The sequence below is a fragment of the Brassica rapa genome, chromosome A01 (assembly GCF_000309985.2).
Source record: "Brassica rapa cultivar Chiifu-401-42 chromosome A01, CAAS_Brap_v3.01, whole genome shotgun sequence".
Lineage (NCBI taxonomy): Eukaryota > Viridiplantae > Streptophyta > Magnoliopsida > Brassicales > Brassicaceae > Brassica > Brassica rapa.
Genome location: NC_024795.2, coordinates 17,888,837 through 17,907,626, shown reverse-complemented (window position 1 = coordinate 17,907,626; position 18,790 = coordinate 17,888,837). Strand labels below are relative to the sequence as shown.

The 18,790-nt window shown below is 32.2% G+C and overlaps 2 protein-coding genes across 2 annotated transcripts; both read right to left on the bottom strand.

The window, feature by feature from the left end:
* Positions 1–88: 88 nt before the first annotated feature.
* On the bottom strand, positions 89–5,204 carry LOC103829166 (UDP-D-xylose:L-fucose alpha-1,3-D-xylosyltransferase 3). The gene is made up of 5 exons (XM_009104832.2): positions 4,171–5,204; positions 2,779–2,940; positions 2,491–2,706; positions 396–604; positions 89–298 (listed from the first exon to the last, which is right to left on the bottom strand). Exons 1-5 carry the CDS (start codon positions 4,771–4,773, stop codon positions 283–285), a joined length of 1,206 nt encoding a protein of 401 aa, XP_009103080.2. The 5' UTR covers positions 4,774–5,204; the 3' UTR covers positions 89–282.
* LOC103829155 (UDP-D-xylose:L-fucose alpha-1,3-D-xylosyltransferase MGP4) lies at positions 2,924–18,749 on the bottom strand. Its single transcript, XM_009104822.2, has 5 exons — positions 10,750–18,749; positions 9,108–10,683; positions 8,456–8,617; positions 8,158–8,373; positions 2,924–5,564 (listed from the first exon to the last, which is right to left on the bottom strand). Exons 2-5 carry the CDS (start codon positions 9,555–9,557, stop codon positions 5,355–5,357), a joined length of 1,038 nt encoding a protein of 345 aa, XP_009103070.1. The 5' UTR covers positions 9,558–10,683; positions 10,750–18,749; the 3' UTR covers positions 2,924–5,354.
* Between the last annotated feature and the right edge of the window lie 41 nt (positions 18,750–18,790).

Here is an 18,790-nt window from a genome sequence, read left to right as displayed (position 1 = left end):
AGTTTTGGTTAGAGAGGCATCTTTGAAGAAAAAGCAACTTCTGACCGTTAGCTAGTTGATATGTTAATCTGTAAAATGCCTGTGTCACTATCTAGAAATGCTTGTGATATTATAGTGTTGATTTACTGTCATAGCAAAAAGAAAATTGTATCTGAATACATCTTCGAGCAATAATTTTAAGATCCAATTTTGTTGTATATAAGAAATCCTCTAGAGGAAGTTTCGTTTTTGACTCATATTTCCGTTTAAACTTCTTTCCTTCTGTTTCTTCTCTTCATTATTTTACTCTTGGACTAACCTGAATAGCAAAAAGAAATAGCAAATGATTGATATCGCGTGTTAGCGTCAGGATAACACCAAAAGAGATGAAATGTTTTGGTGCAATCAAATTTTACTCTATTTTTCCCAGTGGTGACTGATGAGAATGATCATCGACTAGCCACAGACCAAAATCTTGAAAGCGTTTTAACTTGTTGTTGTAGCCGACAATGTAATTATTATGAACTATCACATGTTTTCCCTTTGTCTCATTAACCCATTTCTGGTTCTTGAAGTACAATCCTCCTGACGGGAAAGCTGATTGTGGAAGCAAGTAGACATCTATCTGGATAATATAAAATCACAAAAGAGTTGAGAATGGACAAGTAGTGAAATTTTACATCTGAGGTTGAAACTAACATAGTCGTAATCGAGCATAGTTCGAAATCTCCAAGTACAAAAGTTTTGGTCTAAAAAAAATTTAGTCTAACTTCTAATGTGTGATCCTAAAATATTCCATCAAGATGTGGGATATCATCAGCCAATCTTCAAAAGAATCAAACTTTATTTTATGGACATTTAACTTAATATCAACTAAGTGATTCTCCCGTGTTCATGCATATAAATAAATATTTAGAAAATAATTAAATCATAATAGTTGTTTGTAATTTTTAAGTAATTTTAAAATTTATTTTTATGATGAATAAATCAAATTGTATTAAGTATCATTAGTTTCCCATTCATTAATATTTACATGTTAGGTCATTTAATTTATATTATGAGATATAAAATTGTATAAAGTATCATTATGTTCTTTTCTTTATTAGATATGTGATTTCATGTATAATAATTTTAATAGGTTCGTGTATGGCATGTTGAGCTCCATATTGTTTTTTCAAATTTAACAATTTTTAATTAAGTTAAAATTAAAATTTTGTTTTCTTAGCTTCATTTAGTTAAAATTAAATTTTTGTTTTCTTAGCTTCATTTAATTTGGTTCATCCTCCTAGAGTTCTAAATATATTTTATAAGTCAGATAAAATTTGATATATGTTTTATCAAAAATATAGGAAATAAAAATATAATATTGGAGTTGCACTAATAAACATAATCCATAATATAATTCATGTACATATATGAATATTTATAAAATAAATAAATCCTATTTTAATCATGTCAATATATATTTTTCTTAATTTGGCATGTGATTTGAGAAATATCATATTAGATGACTAGTTATTTTTTTAAAAATTATCATCATTTAATCATTTGATTAAAATATAATCATGATATAAAAAACAAAATGTATATTATTTTATTTTGTCATAATTATTTTATTTTTTCATATGTTATTTAAAATTTATATTATTTGATCAAAATTATGATCATAATAAAATATTATTTAATATAATTTATATATTATTTTATTTTCAAATATTTTGCGAATTATGTTTATAAATATATATATGAACTTATATTTTTGAAAATTTAGTGATATTTTCGTTTATATTTATATTTTCTGAGAAAATTTTAATAAAAATCGTGTTCAGTATAATATTTCCATTTTATTATTTATCTGCTTTTCTAAAAAGGAAATTCAAATTAAAAAAGATAACTACAATATTTAATAGGGAATATAATATTTTTTTAGTAATTAAAATTGGGTATAATTTTTAATTCATATAGTGTATCCGTGTAATTGACTTTCGTGAAAATCAACGTAAGGATAACACGAAGGAAACTCACTTCTCAAATAATATTATAGAAATTTTATTTATGTTGTTTTGGGAACATATAAAGTAAAAAATAGGTTTATATATACAAAATATATATAATATATTCTCTTACTGTTTATTTGGTTTTCTAAAAAAGGAAATTTAAATTAAAAAGATAAGTAATATTTTATTAATAAAAATAAAATAATTAGAACAATTATACTGATGGCAATTGGGTATAATTTTTAATTCACTTAGGATATTCGTGTAATTGATTTTCGTAAGAATCAACGTACACGGTATGAAACTGATATTTCAAATAATATTATAGAGAATTGCAATGAGTGGACTGGTTCATTTATCTCACTTTGGGTTTTCGCTAACGTCCAATATAGAATCATAACACATTATTTAATGATTTAAAGCATTAATATCATTAAACCCATTAATTGGGTAAAGAAGTTTATGATAAATTTATAGAAAGAAAATGTATAACTTAGAGGAAGCAATCTCATACCTGAGTTGTTTTGTGAAGTGCCCGATTAAAAGCAGGTTGATCATGTGGTTTCTTTGCTTCAGTGTTAGACCAAGGTTGAGCTCGAATTTCTTCCACCCATTTTTTCAATAGAAGCTTTGCACCACTAGTGCAACGCAAGAAAATCATGCAGCTACATACATAAGTCACTCCATTTCGACTCGGTGGTAAACCATGAGAGTGATTTAAAGGCTTAATCTGACAGCACCAAGATCAACAGATAATAAGGATAAATAAATACTCTAAAATGCTAAAAGTGCAGTTACGTACCGCAGTCATGTCATCCATAAAGTATACGTCGTGGTTTCCCTGTAAATACTTAAACGGATCTTGTAGCCAGACCATATCAACATCATTGTACATAACATTGTAACCTAGCTCCAAAATATCCAAGAGATGTTGTGGTCTCCGAGAAGTAAGATTGTAGAAACCCTAATCAGAGATGATAAAATTGGTTAGAACATTGGATTATTCACATACAAGTTATTTGTGTAGATTATTATCACAGTGGGCAGAGCTGGTCTTGCTATAAGCCCACCGAACATGGCTTGGACCAATATGTTTAAATATATGAAAACCTTTGATATATACATATATTATTTATAATATATAAAATTAATACCTGTGTTTATATAAAATTAATTTCTAAAATAATTATTTATAACTTTAATACGGCCATATATTTAGATAAGAGTTTTCTAAAAATTATTATCCTATCAAACTACGTCATATTTTATATCGGTCCAACTTAGGATCGGAGAAATTTATTAGTTTATCGTGTTATTAATTTACAAGGTATTAATTTCTAGAATTACTACTGTATTATTTACTATTTGTTTTTAATTTGCAAGTCCAATACCAAACTCGGCCATATAGATATAAATATGTAATACTTTAGCAAATTTGTTATAGAATTTAACAGTGAGAGACAACAAAAAAAACTACACAGTTATATAAATTTGAAAATGTAATACTTAAGAAAATTTGTTTTATAATTCACAGTTAGAAAAGATGAAAATTCTATTCCAACCCTTTATAACTGAAAAATATGTAAATATATGATAAGTAATTCGATATATATTTCACTCCATGCACGGAGTTACCACCTAGTATCTTAATAAATTAAAGATTTCAGTTACATAATAATAGAAATTTAAGATCTTCAGAATAAGATTTAAGAGGGCCAAAACATTTTTTAATCTCTTATAACATTAGAATTTTCAGGACCGGCACCTTAAGTAGATCAATCCTTTTTGGTATGTATATAGTAGTTATGAATAGGCATCGAACTGGGATAGAAGAATAGAACCTAGTATGGACATATGGTGCATTACATACATATGATCCCTACGCTTCCACCAGATCAATCATTTTGTCTTCAAACTAACCAATCATAATTCATTATAGTTAAAGTTGTAACTTCAAGGGAATAAGTACCGCAAGGCATAAAAGAGAGCTGATAAGCACTTATATCGTAAACTCAATCAAAACAGGGGATGCAAAAATTAGTATAAAAAAAATGGGATGCAAAATCAATTCACAAACTTATGATCAGAGTGAAATAACAGTAGCTAATAAACGAACTTATGTAAGGATCCATCTCATATTATTTAAAGCTAGAGATAGACATTGCATACGAAAAGGTGAAACATCTCGGTGTACCTGGGAACCAAAATGGTGTGCGGCTTTAGGATCCAACGCTGGTGGAATGAGAACGGCATGACCAGGCCACTTCTCGTTAACTTTGTACAGAAGAGCATAATCTTCAGCGATCACGAGAACTTTTTCATGATGCTTCTGTCTAGAAATGCTAATCAGCCAGTTGTTGAGAAAAGGCAAGAAAGGATAACTAACTGAGCAGACGATCACCGTCCCATTCTTAGCCACAAACTTGGCCGCTTGAGCAAGGGAATAGTCGCGCCAGTCAGACACCACAAAAGAAGGAGAAGGAGAAGAGGATGGTGAAGTTCTGTTTGGAAACAGGAATAAGGGAGCTTCAGACAGAGGTAAGTATACACCGAGGAGAAACAGGAGAGCTAGAAGGAGGAGGAAGAGACCGTTGCGGTTTAGAAAAGAAATGGGACGGTTTGAGATTGGACGTTGTTGCTGCTGCGCCATTGTTGTAGCCGGAGATGAATCAAAATTGGTGAGAAAATTTTCGTAAGTTGGGATCGGATCCAAAAACGTGAAAATATGAGAAACAAAAAAAAAAAAGTCAGCGACACGGTTCAGGAATGACAACGTGTAGAGATACTCAATCTCCATTATTATTAATTTATAATTTGTTTTTAATAATGTATAACACAAATGACAAAAGAGATATAACCTACACTATGATGACATGTATTATATTATCAACAATATTATGGGGTTTGATGTTTCGCGTTGCGTGCACTATATGTAGATAAAACGTCACAATAAGGCTAAAACGCAGTTGAAATTTGCTGAAATACTTCCTATTTCGAAGTTCAACAATCCATGAAATGACTACATTAACCACGAGCGGGTTTCCAATGGCTTGCACGAACAGACTCATCACGATAAACAAATAAAACAAATCTAGTTAGTTGTTGGCACGTCTGTGTCATGTGCTCGATTAATTACGAATCAAATATTATAGTATATGTTGTCACTGTATACCATACAGATAATCTTAAAGTATTCTTTGGTCTTTCAACAATTTGTTTTATCTTGTGTTACAGAATCATTAGACAGTTATTATACACAAAAGAATCAGTATATAAATTACTTTTAATTTGATCCAAAAAAATGAAATTAGTTTTAATCTCAAGATAACAAGAAGAAAAAGAGAGAAAACAAACAATATTTTTGCGTTTTCCAATTCATTATATTTTTCCTAGTGGCGACTCAAGAGCATAATCATCGACGAGCCATAGACCAAAATCGCGGAAACGTTTCATCTTTTCGTCGTAACCGATAATGTAGTTATTGTGGATTATGGCATGTTTCCCTTTTGTCTCTTTAACCCATGTCTCGTTTGTGAAGTACAATCCCCCTGATGGGAAAGCTGTTTGCGGAAGTAAGTAAACATCTACCTGAAAAGAATTTAAAGATCATAAAAGAGTTTAAAGAGTTGAATCAAACAAGAAATAACTATATTTGAGATTAAACATATATAAGGGTTGTTTTTGAGAAAATGTATAAGGGGTTGTTCGTTGCTCATCTGACATTTACATGTAGGTAGACCATTTAAATTTTACATCAAAATGGTCCATTTGAATGTTGTTCGTTAGGCCTGGGTAAAATAACCGGAACCGAAGAATCGAACAGGAACCGAACCGAAATACCCGAAACCGGAACCATACCAATATTCTCAAATACCTGAACGGTTCCTATATTTTTATATTCAAAATAACCGAACCGAACCGAGAACCGAACGTGTACCCGAATTTATAAAAATATTAATTATATATACATATAACATAACTAAATATATATTTTTAATTTAAAATTATATTAAAAGTGTCTGAAAATAGTTGAGGATAACTAAATAATTATAAAGAATCTGAACTACCCGAAAGTATCCGAAACTATTGAAACTATCCAGATAGTTTTATCCAAAATATCCAAAGTAATCTGAAATATCCAATTTTTTTTAATCTAAAATCATCCTACTTATTTGATATTTTACACTAAATAAACGACATTTTATCCAAATTATCCGAATTACCCAAACTATCCGAACCTGAACCGGATCCAAATGAGAATCAATTTTTTCCAGATATTTTCGGGTTCCTACATTTACTATCTGAACCGAACCCGAAACTGTCCGAACCGAACCGAACCGAAAATAGGTCAAGTAGTAAATTGATCCTCTAGCCCCTATCCTAACTACCTGAAACCCGAAATACCCGAAACGATACCCGAAATGCCCATGCCTATTTTTCGTTTCAGTTTATGGATATTATTTAGATGGATCAATTGATTAATTGTTGTACATATTTTTTTCATCTAAATGAGTTTTAAATAAAATAATTAAAATACTCATACTTTTATCTAATTATATATTAAATAATAATCTTAGCTATATTAATTTATTTATTCATCATCTAAAATGTAGTATTATATAACTTGATTTAGAAATTTTACCAAAAATAATTTTCTGGAAATGTGTTTTTGTAGAAAATGCTATTGTGTAGTTTTAAAAGAAAAATTATTTTTTTAATTTTGATGGAAAATGCTATTTTCCGTTATGGCAAAAAAAGAATATGATTAGCAGCTTTGATACGTAATACAATTTTACAGTTTAACTGAAAATGTAATTTTGCAGTTTGGTGAAAAAATATTTTTTTTTATGGTTTGGGCGAAAAAATGATTTTCGATTTCAAGGGTAAAAATGTGATTTTTTAGTTTTGGCAGAAACTGTAGTTTTTCAATTTCTGCGGAAAATGTGTTTTGTGGGTTTGGAAAAAAAGTGATTTTACAGCTGACGGAAAATATATTTTTGTGGTTTTGGCAGGAAAATAATTTTGTTGTTTTGTCGAAAAAATGTAATTGTGTGGTTTTGGCAGGAACATTGATTTTTACCATTTGGTAGAAAATATGTTTTTGTGGTTTGCGAGAAAATATGATTTTATGATTTTGGAAAATAAGATATTTTGTTGTGACAAAAAATAAGTATTGTGGTTTTGGCAAGAAACTTTTATTTAGTAATTTTAACAGAAAAAATGTAATTCTAAACTTTAAGCGGAGAATATCATTTTTGTTTTTATTTTCGCAAAAGTATGATTTTATAGTTTTGGTGAAAATTGTGATTTATGGTTTTTGATGGAAGAATGATTTTACAGTTTAAGCATAAAATATGGTTACAATGTTTTGGCGCGAAATGTGATTTCATGATTTAAAATTTAAATAGACATTTTAAGTTTAAATAAGATCTATTTAAGTTTGAAGATGGTCTTTAGGTATCATTTTTAAATGAATTAGGTGCATCTAGATGCTGCATAAAAATTCAACAAGATTTGGGTAAAAATTTCAGGTGACTTTTAAAGATTCATTCAGATGATCAATATGGATATTGCATTTAATAAAAGAACATTGATTTACAGTTTTATTCAAAAGGATCATCTGAATGAGAAATGAACAATATCTAAGTTGTGTAGTCAAACAGTCATGAGTTAATATAGAGGAAATATGACGAGTAGATAAAGCTAGAATCTCATAGCACTAAAATGGTTCAGTCGACTGTTGAAGTGTGATCTCGAGAATATGAGAGTCAACTTTGAACAAATCTCATCCTAGGACTGACAATAAACCATATTTGGATGCTTCTATGCTTCCACAAACTAGATTCTATAACATTGTTAAGTTTTATATGTTCAACTGATAACTATTTGACAACTAGTATATTAACTCATGTTTGTTATATATTAGTTTAGATCTTATATTAAATTTTATGGGTTTCAAAATTAAATTTATTTTTTAATAAAATGGACTGACACATATATGTTACATACTAGTCTTGATTCCATCTTAATTTTTGATGTGAGATTCCTAAAATTTTAAGTTTTTTTTTTGATAAAGGATCTAAAATTTTAAGCTTAAAAACAATTAAAACTAATATTTGGCTAAGTAAAACCGAAAATGAAATAGGTTATTGTGGAACTTGGAGGAAGCAACAATACATACCTCATGAGCTGTTTTGTTAAGTGCCCAGTTAAAGGCAGGTTGATCATTTCCTTCTTTAGGTTTAGCCCAAAATAGGGAACCAAGTTCCTCAATCCATTTATTCATTAGAAGCTTTGCACCACTGGTGGGACGCAAGAAAATCATGCAGCTACATATATAAGTGGCTCCTTTTCGATTTGGAGGTGGTAAATCGTGGGAGTGATTCAAAGGCTTAATCTAGGCACCAAAATAAAGACTGAGAATAAAATAAAACTTTAAACTTGCAGACATGTGAAAATGTATGGATATGTTCACATACTTTAGTCAAATCATCCATGAAGTATGCGTCGTGGCTTCCCTCTAAATACTGAAATGGATCTTGCAGCCAAACCATATCAACATCGTTGTACATTACATTGTAACCTAGCTCCAAAATGTCCAAGAGATGTTGTGGCCTCCGAGATGTAAACTTAAAGAAACCCTAATACGAAGATGGAAAATAGATATAAAAAAGAGAGAGGAAGGGGTCTTTATCATACTATTATAAGTTCTTTGCACATATATATGATCACAGTACAACATGGACTACATATACTCTGAAAAATCAGAAGTTTCTAATTTAAAACTAATCAGCAATTTATGGAAGAACATATTTTCTTGATATTTTAGGTTTGATTTATTCCACTTCAGATATAGTATGTTTAACGGCCATAAGCACTCTCGATATGATAGCATTTAGATTCGTTCATACTGAATCTTACTTTTATCGGTTATATCCGTTTGAGTTTACTGCGTTCAGATACCATGTAAACATTTGTTTCTTCATGTACAAACTTATGATCCATGTAATATAATCAAGTTAAAATTTGAAATAACAATATTGATTTTGTAATAATACCTAAGCAACGAACATGTCTAAGATATAAATGAAGGCTAAGGCTATATCTCAAGGAAAAGGTAAAACTATATACCTTGGAACCGAAATGTTGTGCGGTTTGAGAACCCAATGCTGGAGGGATGAGAACGGCATGACCAGGCCATTTCTCGTTGACTTTGTACAAAGTAGCGTAATCTTCAGCAATCACAAGAACATTTTCTTGATGATTCTGTCTAGAAACACTAATCAACCAGTTGTTGAGAAAAGGCAAGAAAGGATAGCTTACAGTGCAGACAATCACAGTCGACCCATTCTTAGCGACAAATTTGGTGGCTTGAGTCAAGGAATATTCGCGCCAATAGGAGAGTGGGGGAGGAAAAGAAGGAGAAGAGGAGGTATTGTATAATAAGGGAGATCCTAACCAAGGTAAGACTACACCGAGGAGAACAAGTAGAACGAGAGGGAGGAGAAAGAAACCATTGCGACAAAGGCGAGAGATGGGACGTCTTGAGACTGGACGCTGATTAAGGATATGTTGCGCCATTTTTATACAGATTTGTATCAGGAGACAGGAAGAGAAGATATCAGAACGTCTACGAACCAAAAAAAAGTCAAAACATAGATTTCTGTTTCAGTTTTAGTTTATTTGTTTGTTACAGTTATAGTTGTGCTTTTTTTATTCTTTTTCCACCAACATGGATTATGTTATAATTAATGTTCGTCACTAGAGGACTAATCTATGCTAAATATTTGGAATATTTTAGATAATGGAAAGTGGAAGCCATACACTAAATGCCTAATCTATGTGTTTTATCACTACAAGAAAAATGCGTTTTTATAGCGGACGAATAACGCTATGTAACAATACGATAGCGGTTTTTGAAGCGCTGTATCATCGCCCATCATAATAGGTAAATGACATTACATAGCGGTTTTTAGCATTGCTATTTTTTCTTCCGCTACAGCGCTTTTCAATATGCAATTAAATAAATTTTAATAGCATGTCTTTAATGCTATTATTTATTTTATTAACAACGTTTTTGATTTGTTATTGTTAAAACTACTATAGCAATTTGTTTCTGCTATATATTGTTAATTATATTTTGTTAATTATTTATTTTAGAATTATTTTTCAGTTAATAATTTAAAAATAAAAGCATAATTAAAATTTAAATTAATTCAGATATTTAAAATTTCTTTATTGATATTGATCTGTAGCAAAATTGGATTACAAAAAAAAAATCTAATTAAATAATAAACCAAAAACTTTAACCTAATTACTAACTAAACCAACCTTTAACCTAATTAGTACTAACTAAGCGCCACCCCAACACCACCACCTTCGTCGTTTCTTCATCTTCCAACCCTCACCCGTCGCACCACCACCTTCGTTGTCGTGTTCTTCCATGATCTTCGTCGTCTTATCAAGCCATGACCTTTGTTGCCTTCTTCATCTTCCAGTCCTCACCCGCCGCACCACCATCTCTGCTCGCGACCATCTCTGCTCGCGACCATCTCTGCTCGCGACCATCTCTGTCTACCCCAACGCCACCCCTGCTCTGTCTTCCCCGACGCCGCTGCTCGGTCTTCACCGACGCCGTTGCTCTGTCTTCTCCCACCTTGCTCTGATTCTCCAAGCTTACGCTATTGCTCTAGTCTTTCTCTGAAACCTTTTTACAAACCAAAAAAAATTAATCAAGTAAACAACAAAGAGGGTAAAAGAGAAGAATGAATACCAGAACAGAGAGGAGGCGTCATTTCGTCACAGGACAGAGAGGAGGCATCACGGTTCAGAGAGAGAGAGAATAGAGTAGATGGGATGCTCCTCCTCTGTTGTTGTCTCACGACCTCCATTATCTGTAAGGAGAAGGATACTGAGCGACAGAGAGGATGGTGATTGTTGCCACTAGATCAAATTCAAAAAAAAAATCTAATTAAAAAAGATGAGTCTGTGATTTACAGAAACTGAAGATGCAGAGAGAAAGAAGATGAGTTTTGTGAGTCTAGACACTTGCAAAAATTTTGGATCTGAAAATAAAAGCGACAGAGAGAGAGAGAGGAGAAGAAGTAGGAATAATCTGGACCCTTCAAAAAGTTTAATCAATGGTTGTGATTACATAAAGCATGATCTCTGTCCTTGTATGTGATTGGTCAGTTTGTGTTGACCAATCAAATTTTTGTATTTGATTCCTATTTTTCTTAATAACATTGTTTTTTATTTTATTTTGTGTGTTTAGTATAAAAATATTTATGATATATTTTTGAAAATAAAAATTATTTTAAGAAAATGTTTAAAATTTTTGATTTTGTGATTTATATTTGGATATATGAAATATAGTTTAAAGTTTATGAACTAGATGATTTAAGTTTGAAATTTAAAATTAAGGTTTAGAATTTGGATATATGAAATATAGTTTAAAGTTTATGAACTAGAGGATTTAAGTTTGGCATTTGAGTTTTGTGGTTATATGATTAAAAACTGATTTGATAAAAAAAATTATATGATTTGATAATTTCAAAAATATTCAATTTTTTATTTTTATATCTAAGATCTGAAGTTCAAGTTTTCATGTATTATAAAGTGTATAGTATTATAGTTTAAAGTTTGTGTTTAAAGTTTAGGGTTTAGAGATTCAAAAGTCAAATAATGATTGTTGCCACTAGATCAAATTCAATTAATGGTCCTAAAAATAATAAAATTGTTCTTCTCATTTCACTTCAAAAATTGCATAAATTTAAAGAATTAAACATGATAATTAAAATTTAAAATATAATAGAATTTGAGGATCAAAAGTTTGGGGTATTGAGATTTGAGATTAATTTTTAAACTGTAATCTTAAATTAGTTTAAAGATTTTAAATAAAAGAATTATAGTAAATGAAATTAGTGTAAGGTTTTAAAGGTTTGAGTATAGGGTTTGAGCCCAGGGTTTGAGAGTTAAAAGTTTGGGGTATTGAGATTGAGATTAAATTTATGAAACAGAAATAGTTTTTGACTATATACATAATATCTGAGTTTAAAGTATATGTTTAAAGTTTAGGGTTTAAAAATTCGTTTACGGTTTAGGGATTTAAAAAGACAAATATAGCATTTTTAATTATGTGCTATTAAATATATGTCTATTAAACATATGCTATTATAGCATTTTTCACGAAAAGTGTTATGTAAAATATAGTAAGAGGAAAAGTAAAACAAGTACGAGAGGGAAAATCAATTATTTTTCCTCTTTAGATATGCATAGCGTTTCAAAACTAAAAGTGCTATGTATACTATGTCCGAAAAGTGTTTTGGAGAAATTAAAATCGGACCAACCTAACATAGCGTTCGTATTTTCGCAAACACTATCTAAAAGTAAGAGATATGTCAACAATAGCATAATCGAAAAAAACGCTATCCCGATCTGCTATTAAAACCCATTTTTCTTGTAGTGTATTTAAAACAATTTGAATGGATAATTTCCTTTTGTTTGCTGTCTTTATTCCTTATATGAATGGATAAAACTAATCCAACTGTCTCTACTTCACTTTTTTATTAACAACGGATAACAGTTTTTTTCTACAGAAACTAGTCGATTTCAGTAACGGTTATATGAAAAAAGGAATTTACCTCGAGCCTCTCAAGGTTTATTGATTTAAGGACCAAATACCTAAAGTTCAAACATGAGGAGGTGACAAAATAGAGTTGGGGTGGATGAGGATGTCGAGCTGCGAACTCTTCGTGAGTCAGGATTCTCACTGGAAGGTGTCGATCGATGCTGGACAGGATGTGTAGGTCGGTGCTCTGATGACTCCATTGGTGTTCATTTTTTGGTGTCGATTGACACCAATGTGAACTGCTGATTCTATAAATCATTACCACTGATGAAGTTCACATCTTCCTCGTCGTTTTTGTCACTGTCAACGTCTACATCTTTTGCAAAACTAACATGCTTCTTGAGAAGCTTATGAACACTATTCAGCTTGGCCTTGATATCGTCCAATTGCTCATTCTCAAGAGTAGTGACCGAAATCTTCCTCTCAAAATCAATGTTCTTCGTGTTGTTGCTGGATGCCAAGTTCTTAATGAGTCTTACAGCCTCTTTTGGATTCCTAGTGTTGAAGTTTCTTTCACTAACAGTGTCCAGAGCCATCTGATATGCCAACGTGATTCCTCTAAAGAAAGTGCTGAGCAGATGCACTTCATTGAATCCATGGTGTAGACAATCTCTCTGATAGGACTTGAATCTCATCCAAGAGCTTCTGAATGACTCCATAGGCCCATGTGTGAATGTAGCAATCTTGCTTCTCAGCTCTTTGGTGCGTCCCTCATCAAAGAAATTACGCAGGAATGTATTCTTGACTTCAATCCATGATGTAAGAGATGCTGGTGGTAGCTGCTTAAGTTAGTGCGAAGCGTCTCCAGCTAGTGAGTACTTGAAGATCTTGCAAAAGAGATAGTTCTCAAGGACTCCATTGGCTTTAATGGCAGAAACCAAATCCTCGAACCGCTCCAGATGGTCCATAGGATGCTCATGTGGAAGACCACAGTAAGGTGTATGTCCCACAAGTGTAAAGTAATGAGGCTTCAGCTTGAAATTGTTCCTCTGAATAGCTGGAGGACGAATATCAGATATGTTGGCGTAGTATTGATCTGGATGGTTGTAATCAGCCAACGTTCTGGGTCGAGCAGCCTGCACATCATCACCTACAGCCTGAGCATCGGCTGCAGTGACATCATCATCATGATCAAGAATTACATCCCTTTGATCATCTAACCTCTGACATGCTGCATTACGCAGATGACCCTCCTGGTCATGCAGGTCTCAATTCTCATCTTGCACCAAAACTAGAGTTGTAACCATGTCTCGTGGACGGATGTCGATCGATGTTCAAGTAAAAGTGTCGATCGACAATAGCTCACAAGTGTCGATCGATTGTAGCTCACAAGTGTCGGTCGATGGATTTGATTTGTTGTCGATCGATGCGGCTCGTTTCTCTTTGCGGATCGTGTGTTACAAACGTACGGGATCTGAGAAAAGCATGGATTTTTCCTTGTTGCTTCTGGTACTGCTGGACATTCACCTAAAAGAATTCAAGAAAAAAAAATTATCAGAACTTTCAATAACAATAAGAACCTAGACTAAATCTAACTAATAAGATTTAATGGCGATTGAAGCTCCCCGGCAATGGCGCCAAATTTGATATCACGCAAATTACCCAAGGAGTAAATTTACTCTCTCAAATAAGAGGTTCAGTTATTGTACTTAGGGATCGAATCCCTAAGGTTAAGGCACACAATAGATCCTAACAAGTTTATGATTAAGCTAGGCAAGCAATTAAACAGTAAATAGCAGAGGTGAACAAGGCAATTGTTCGGTTGATTGATTGATTTGAAGTTGTAAACAATTATGAGAAATAGCTAGATTTAGGATTTTAGGTAAGTGGGATTATAGTGATATAGATGCTAAGGTTTCAATCCTAGAACACAAATTCTAATTGCAATATATTCCAGCTTTCGCGTGCGAATAAATCCTATTGATCTAAGTCTATATCTCAGCCGTTGCTTGTTGATATAGTTCGAACGTCGATCGATGCTATGTGACTAGCGTTGCTCGATGTTTACCTAGTCAAGCGTTACCGAGCTGTTCGATAAGTTCAGTAGTTTGACTAGATCAGCTGTCACTTGTTTCTAGCAATCCCAGCTTAGAAGAATTAATTTAGGTAAAAGACCATGCTTTCGTTTGAGCCTAATTATCCTAAATTCAGGGTTCTAGTTAGCTACTCTAGAACACAAGAATTAACAACAATTCCTATGAAGGAAACCTTACCACTTTAGTGTATCTATATTTTATATTTTGAGCTAATCCTTCATAACCTTACTTCTAACCTTAAATATAACAAGAGTAACTACTCATACATAGCAAAACATAACATAGCAAATATTTGAATAAATTGCATAGATAGAATAAGGTAGAAAAACTGGAATTTTAATACAAATCTATGAAGGAATCTTGGATCTTTTCTCCAAACAATTAAAAATCCTAAAAATTATTTGATGTGTATAGTAAGCATGTGTTTCCTAAAACAATGGAAGAGCACATAAATATTAGATTAAAGTCGGCCAGGAGTAATCTTGTAAATGATGTGGAACTTGGGCCATAAGTTGGCTAGAAACCAAGTTGGGCTTTGTGCGCTTCGCTGTTGATCGACGACAAGAGTTTTTTGTCGATTCCGAGTGTCGATTATGGACTTGTTTGATGGGCAGCTACGAGTTTCTTCTAACTTATGCTCCAAAATGCTCCAAAATTACTATAAATCACCAAAACACTCTTGAACTTGTGAATACTCAATAAAACTTCAAAACATAATAAATAGTTCCTAAAACAATTATATACCATGATTAAAAACAAGTAAAATCCATGGTATATCTCAGATATCTGGGACTTCTGGAAAAATAAGGTTTTCTTAGCTTTTTTAATTTAATAGAAATCGACGGTGAATTTCGGTTTTCACAATGAATAAAATACTTCTTACCCATTGATTCACGTTTGTAATATCACATCTAGATGGCATTAGATCTCTAATTTAGGAAATTTTATGTTGTGAAAACACCATATTTGTTGTTATGAAGTGTGTTTATGTCCTTGTAGCTGGTCCTAAAATTTTGAAAACTATAAACAAAGGAAAAAAAAATTGGCCACTTCATTAATAGAAAAATAAGCAGAAAATAAATAAAAAGTTGATATGATCATTGAAATTTTTTTTCTTTTTTTGTCAACCTTCAGATTTCATTTCATAAGCCCAAAGGACAATTGATACAAGTGATATAGGCTATTTACAAGATAAGACTCAAGACAAATAACATTAAACGCAATTATACAGATCCAACCCTAGTTTTTCTCGCCATGTGCTTTACAGCAGCCGTCCTTATCAGACACACGTATCTACACGCGTCAACCATGCGAAACTGAGTTTTCTCCACCGCCAAACGCTTCACCGGGAAGCTTCTTCACCATGGCTTTTCTGGATCTGATCTTCATCTCTCTCTTGTCACATTATCCTCCCGAAACAGCTTACACGATCCTTTCTCTGGTCGCCGTTTATTCCAAGTAGCAAACACTCTAACCACCGGACTTGAAATTCAATGGTCAAGCTTCAGGAAACTAACTGGAAAACAGAGTCTTTGTTGAAACACTATCCAAAAGGACAGTTTCAACTCTACTGATTATGTACCCAGGCAACGAGTTTATCTAAACTTAAATCTACATTATTCAAGGATACTTTGCTTAAAACCCATTAACTGCAAAGAATGAGACCAATTGGAATAGAAAGTTAAGGATAACCAGAGGCGACTCCATAAAACATACGGGGTTTCAAACTTAAGCATACACGAAAAAGGAAAAAGATTTTTTTATTGATTCAAAATCTAATCGAAAGATGTCAACCACGATGAAGAACAGTTTCAATTCGGTTTTGAAAAGACAAACAAAAATTCAGATTTCACCGAAGAAAGATTTGTTTTTAGTTGATGAATCTGCACAAAAAAATACTTCAATTTTTGAAACTAGAATGACTGAGATAATCAAATCAGTACTGTATAATTTACATGAACTAATAAGTTACGGTTGTATATGGATACTTTGTGCTGACTTGGCGCGTAAGGAATGATATAGTCCTCTTTTTTTTTGAACAACTGATTATATTAAAAACTAAATTCCAATGGACAGTTACAACCGGAGAAAAACTCTACGGTAAACTGAAATGCACATTCGAACCTACATTCGAAAGAACATGATGAAGTTGAAATCGACATTGAAGAACCCAATCAATGGGTTTTGAGAGCAGCTAAAAACTGTCTTTGAAAATACTTGGATCTCCCTACGTTGCAATGAAGTGCGGAGAAACTGCCAAAGTATGACTACACAGAGAATCGTCAACGGTACATCTTCTAAAAAATAGTTGTTGACCGAATCGGGTGATTACATTACACTGAAGAGCGAAAGGACTGTCGGAGTAAGACTTCACACGACGGTACAGCCTTTAAAGTTGAAATGCTCAGTGAGCGGGATGGTGAGACGGTTAACACGAGCTTCATCTCCGGTTCCAGGAATGTATTTGACAATGGAGAGTACAGTATGAATGGAAACATCGGAGATATTCGCCTAAAAAAGATATGGTAGTGAATTGTTAAAACTCGTAAGGCCCAAATACACTTAGCCATAGATAAAGAGCGAAAGCCCATAGCATCAAGAGAGGCCCAAGTGTTTGATGAGACCCATACAAGTGAGATTTTGACGGATGAAGTGCAGGGTCCACTAAGACCGCCGGGTGAAGGAGATGTAAGCCCCACCGGTGACAGGTTGTGCTCGCCGGAGGCCTGAGGACCTCTATATATACAATCCTCAAGTGTGTTACAAAAAAAAAAGTCTCCTCAAGAATTTTAGCAGAGTTTTTCTACATAAATTTCTCTTAACCACACTAATTTCATTCCACCTCAAAATTCAAATTCTGTCTTTTGTACTCATAAATCCATCAAACATAAAAGCCGTTCTCAATAGGGAAAATTCCTTAAAAATACACGGACTAATTTTTATTTGCTAATAAAATACACGAACTATTTTGGATCCCCGTTTAATACACAAACTAATTTCTGTTGTCTATTAAATACATAAACTTTTGAAATTCGCAGGTTTTACACATCGTTTTAGATAACGTTAACTATATTTAACGGAAGTGAAGACGACGTTAATGTTTAATTAAACATGTGTCTAATTTATGAAAAAAAAATCTTTAAAAATACATGAACTAATTTTCATTTGTTACACAAACTATTTTGGATCCCCATTTAATACACGAACTAATTTTTGTTTCCTATTTAATACACAAACTTTTAAAATTTGTAGATTTTACACATCGATTTAAACGACGTCAACTACGTTTAACATAAATGACTTTAGTTTTAACTAAACGTATGGTTAAAATGTGAAAAGCACGCTCACCCTCAACCAAAACCTCTCGAATCGATTGATACTTATATTCAAGCTAGCTTCAATTCAAGTTTGACACCCTAATCTATTCCAACCTCTTTTGCTCATCAAACTCTGTTCATTTTCTTCTTCTTCGCTTTGATTTCATTTTATATTGCTTCAAAGTGGAGTTTATTTCCATGTCATGAAAAATGACGAAGAAAACTAGGTAATTTTAAACGAGTTTCTGATTTTGGAATTAGTTTCTGATTCTTGTTTTTCGTCAATCAAGGTTAATTTATACTATGCAAGTGTTATGAAGAAGAAAACTACCAATATAATCTATCAGAAGCATTTTTAAAGAATTTGTCTTTCGCAGTTTAACTACATGTTTAACTAAACACTAACATCTACTTCACTTTTGTTAAACATAGTTGATATCCACTAAATCATGTTAAACATAGTTGACGTCGTCTAAATCGATGTGTAAAATTTGAAAATTTTAAAAGTTTGTGTATTAAATGAGAAGCAAAAATTAGTTCGTGTATTAAATGGGGATCCAAAATAGTTCGTGTATTTTATTAACAAATAAAAATTAGTTCGTGTATTTTTAAGAAATTTTCTTTTCATAAATTATGCACATGTTTAATTAAACACTGACGTCGTCTTCACCTCCGCTAAATATAGATAACACCGTCTAAAACTATGTGTAAAACCTGCGAATTTCGAAAGTTTGTGTATTTAAATAGGCAACGGAAATTAATTCGTGTATTAAACGGGGAGTCAAATAGTTTGTGTATTTTATTAGCAAATGAAAATTAGTCTGTGTATTT

Bases quoted from the DNA above. Each gene is read 5' to 3' on its own strand.
- LOC103829166 (XM_009104832.2), bottom strand. From the start codon at position 4,773: ATGGAGATTGAGTATCTCTACACGTTGTCATTCCTGAACCGTGTCGCT. The intron at 2,941-4,170 runs GTACACCGAGAT...ATCTCTGATTAG, and splicing joins CACACCATTTTGGTTCCCAG to GGTTTCTACAATCTTACTTC. The intron at 2,707-2,778 runs GTACGTAACTGC...TGGTGCTGTCAG, and splicing joins TTATGGATGACATGACTGCG to ATTAAGCCTTTAAATCACTC.
- LOC103829155 (XM_009104822.2), bottom strand. From the start codon at position 9,557: ATGGCGCAACATATCCTTAATCAGCGTCCAGTCTCAAGACGTCCCATC. The intron at 8,618-9,107 runs GTATATAGTTTT...TCTTCGTATTAG, and splicing joins CACAACATTTCGGTTCCAAG to GGTTTCTTTAAGTTTACATC. The intron at 5,565-8,157 runs GTATGTATTGTT...AATTCTTTTCAG, and splicing joins TTAACAAAACAGCTCATGAG to GTAGATGTTTACTTACTTCC.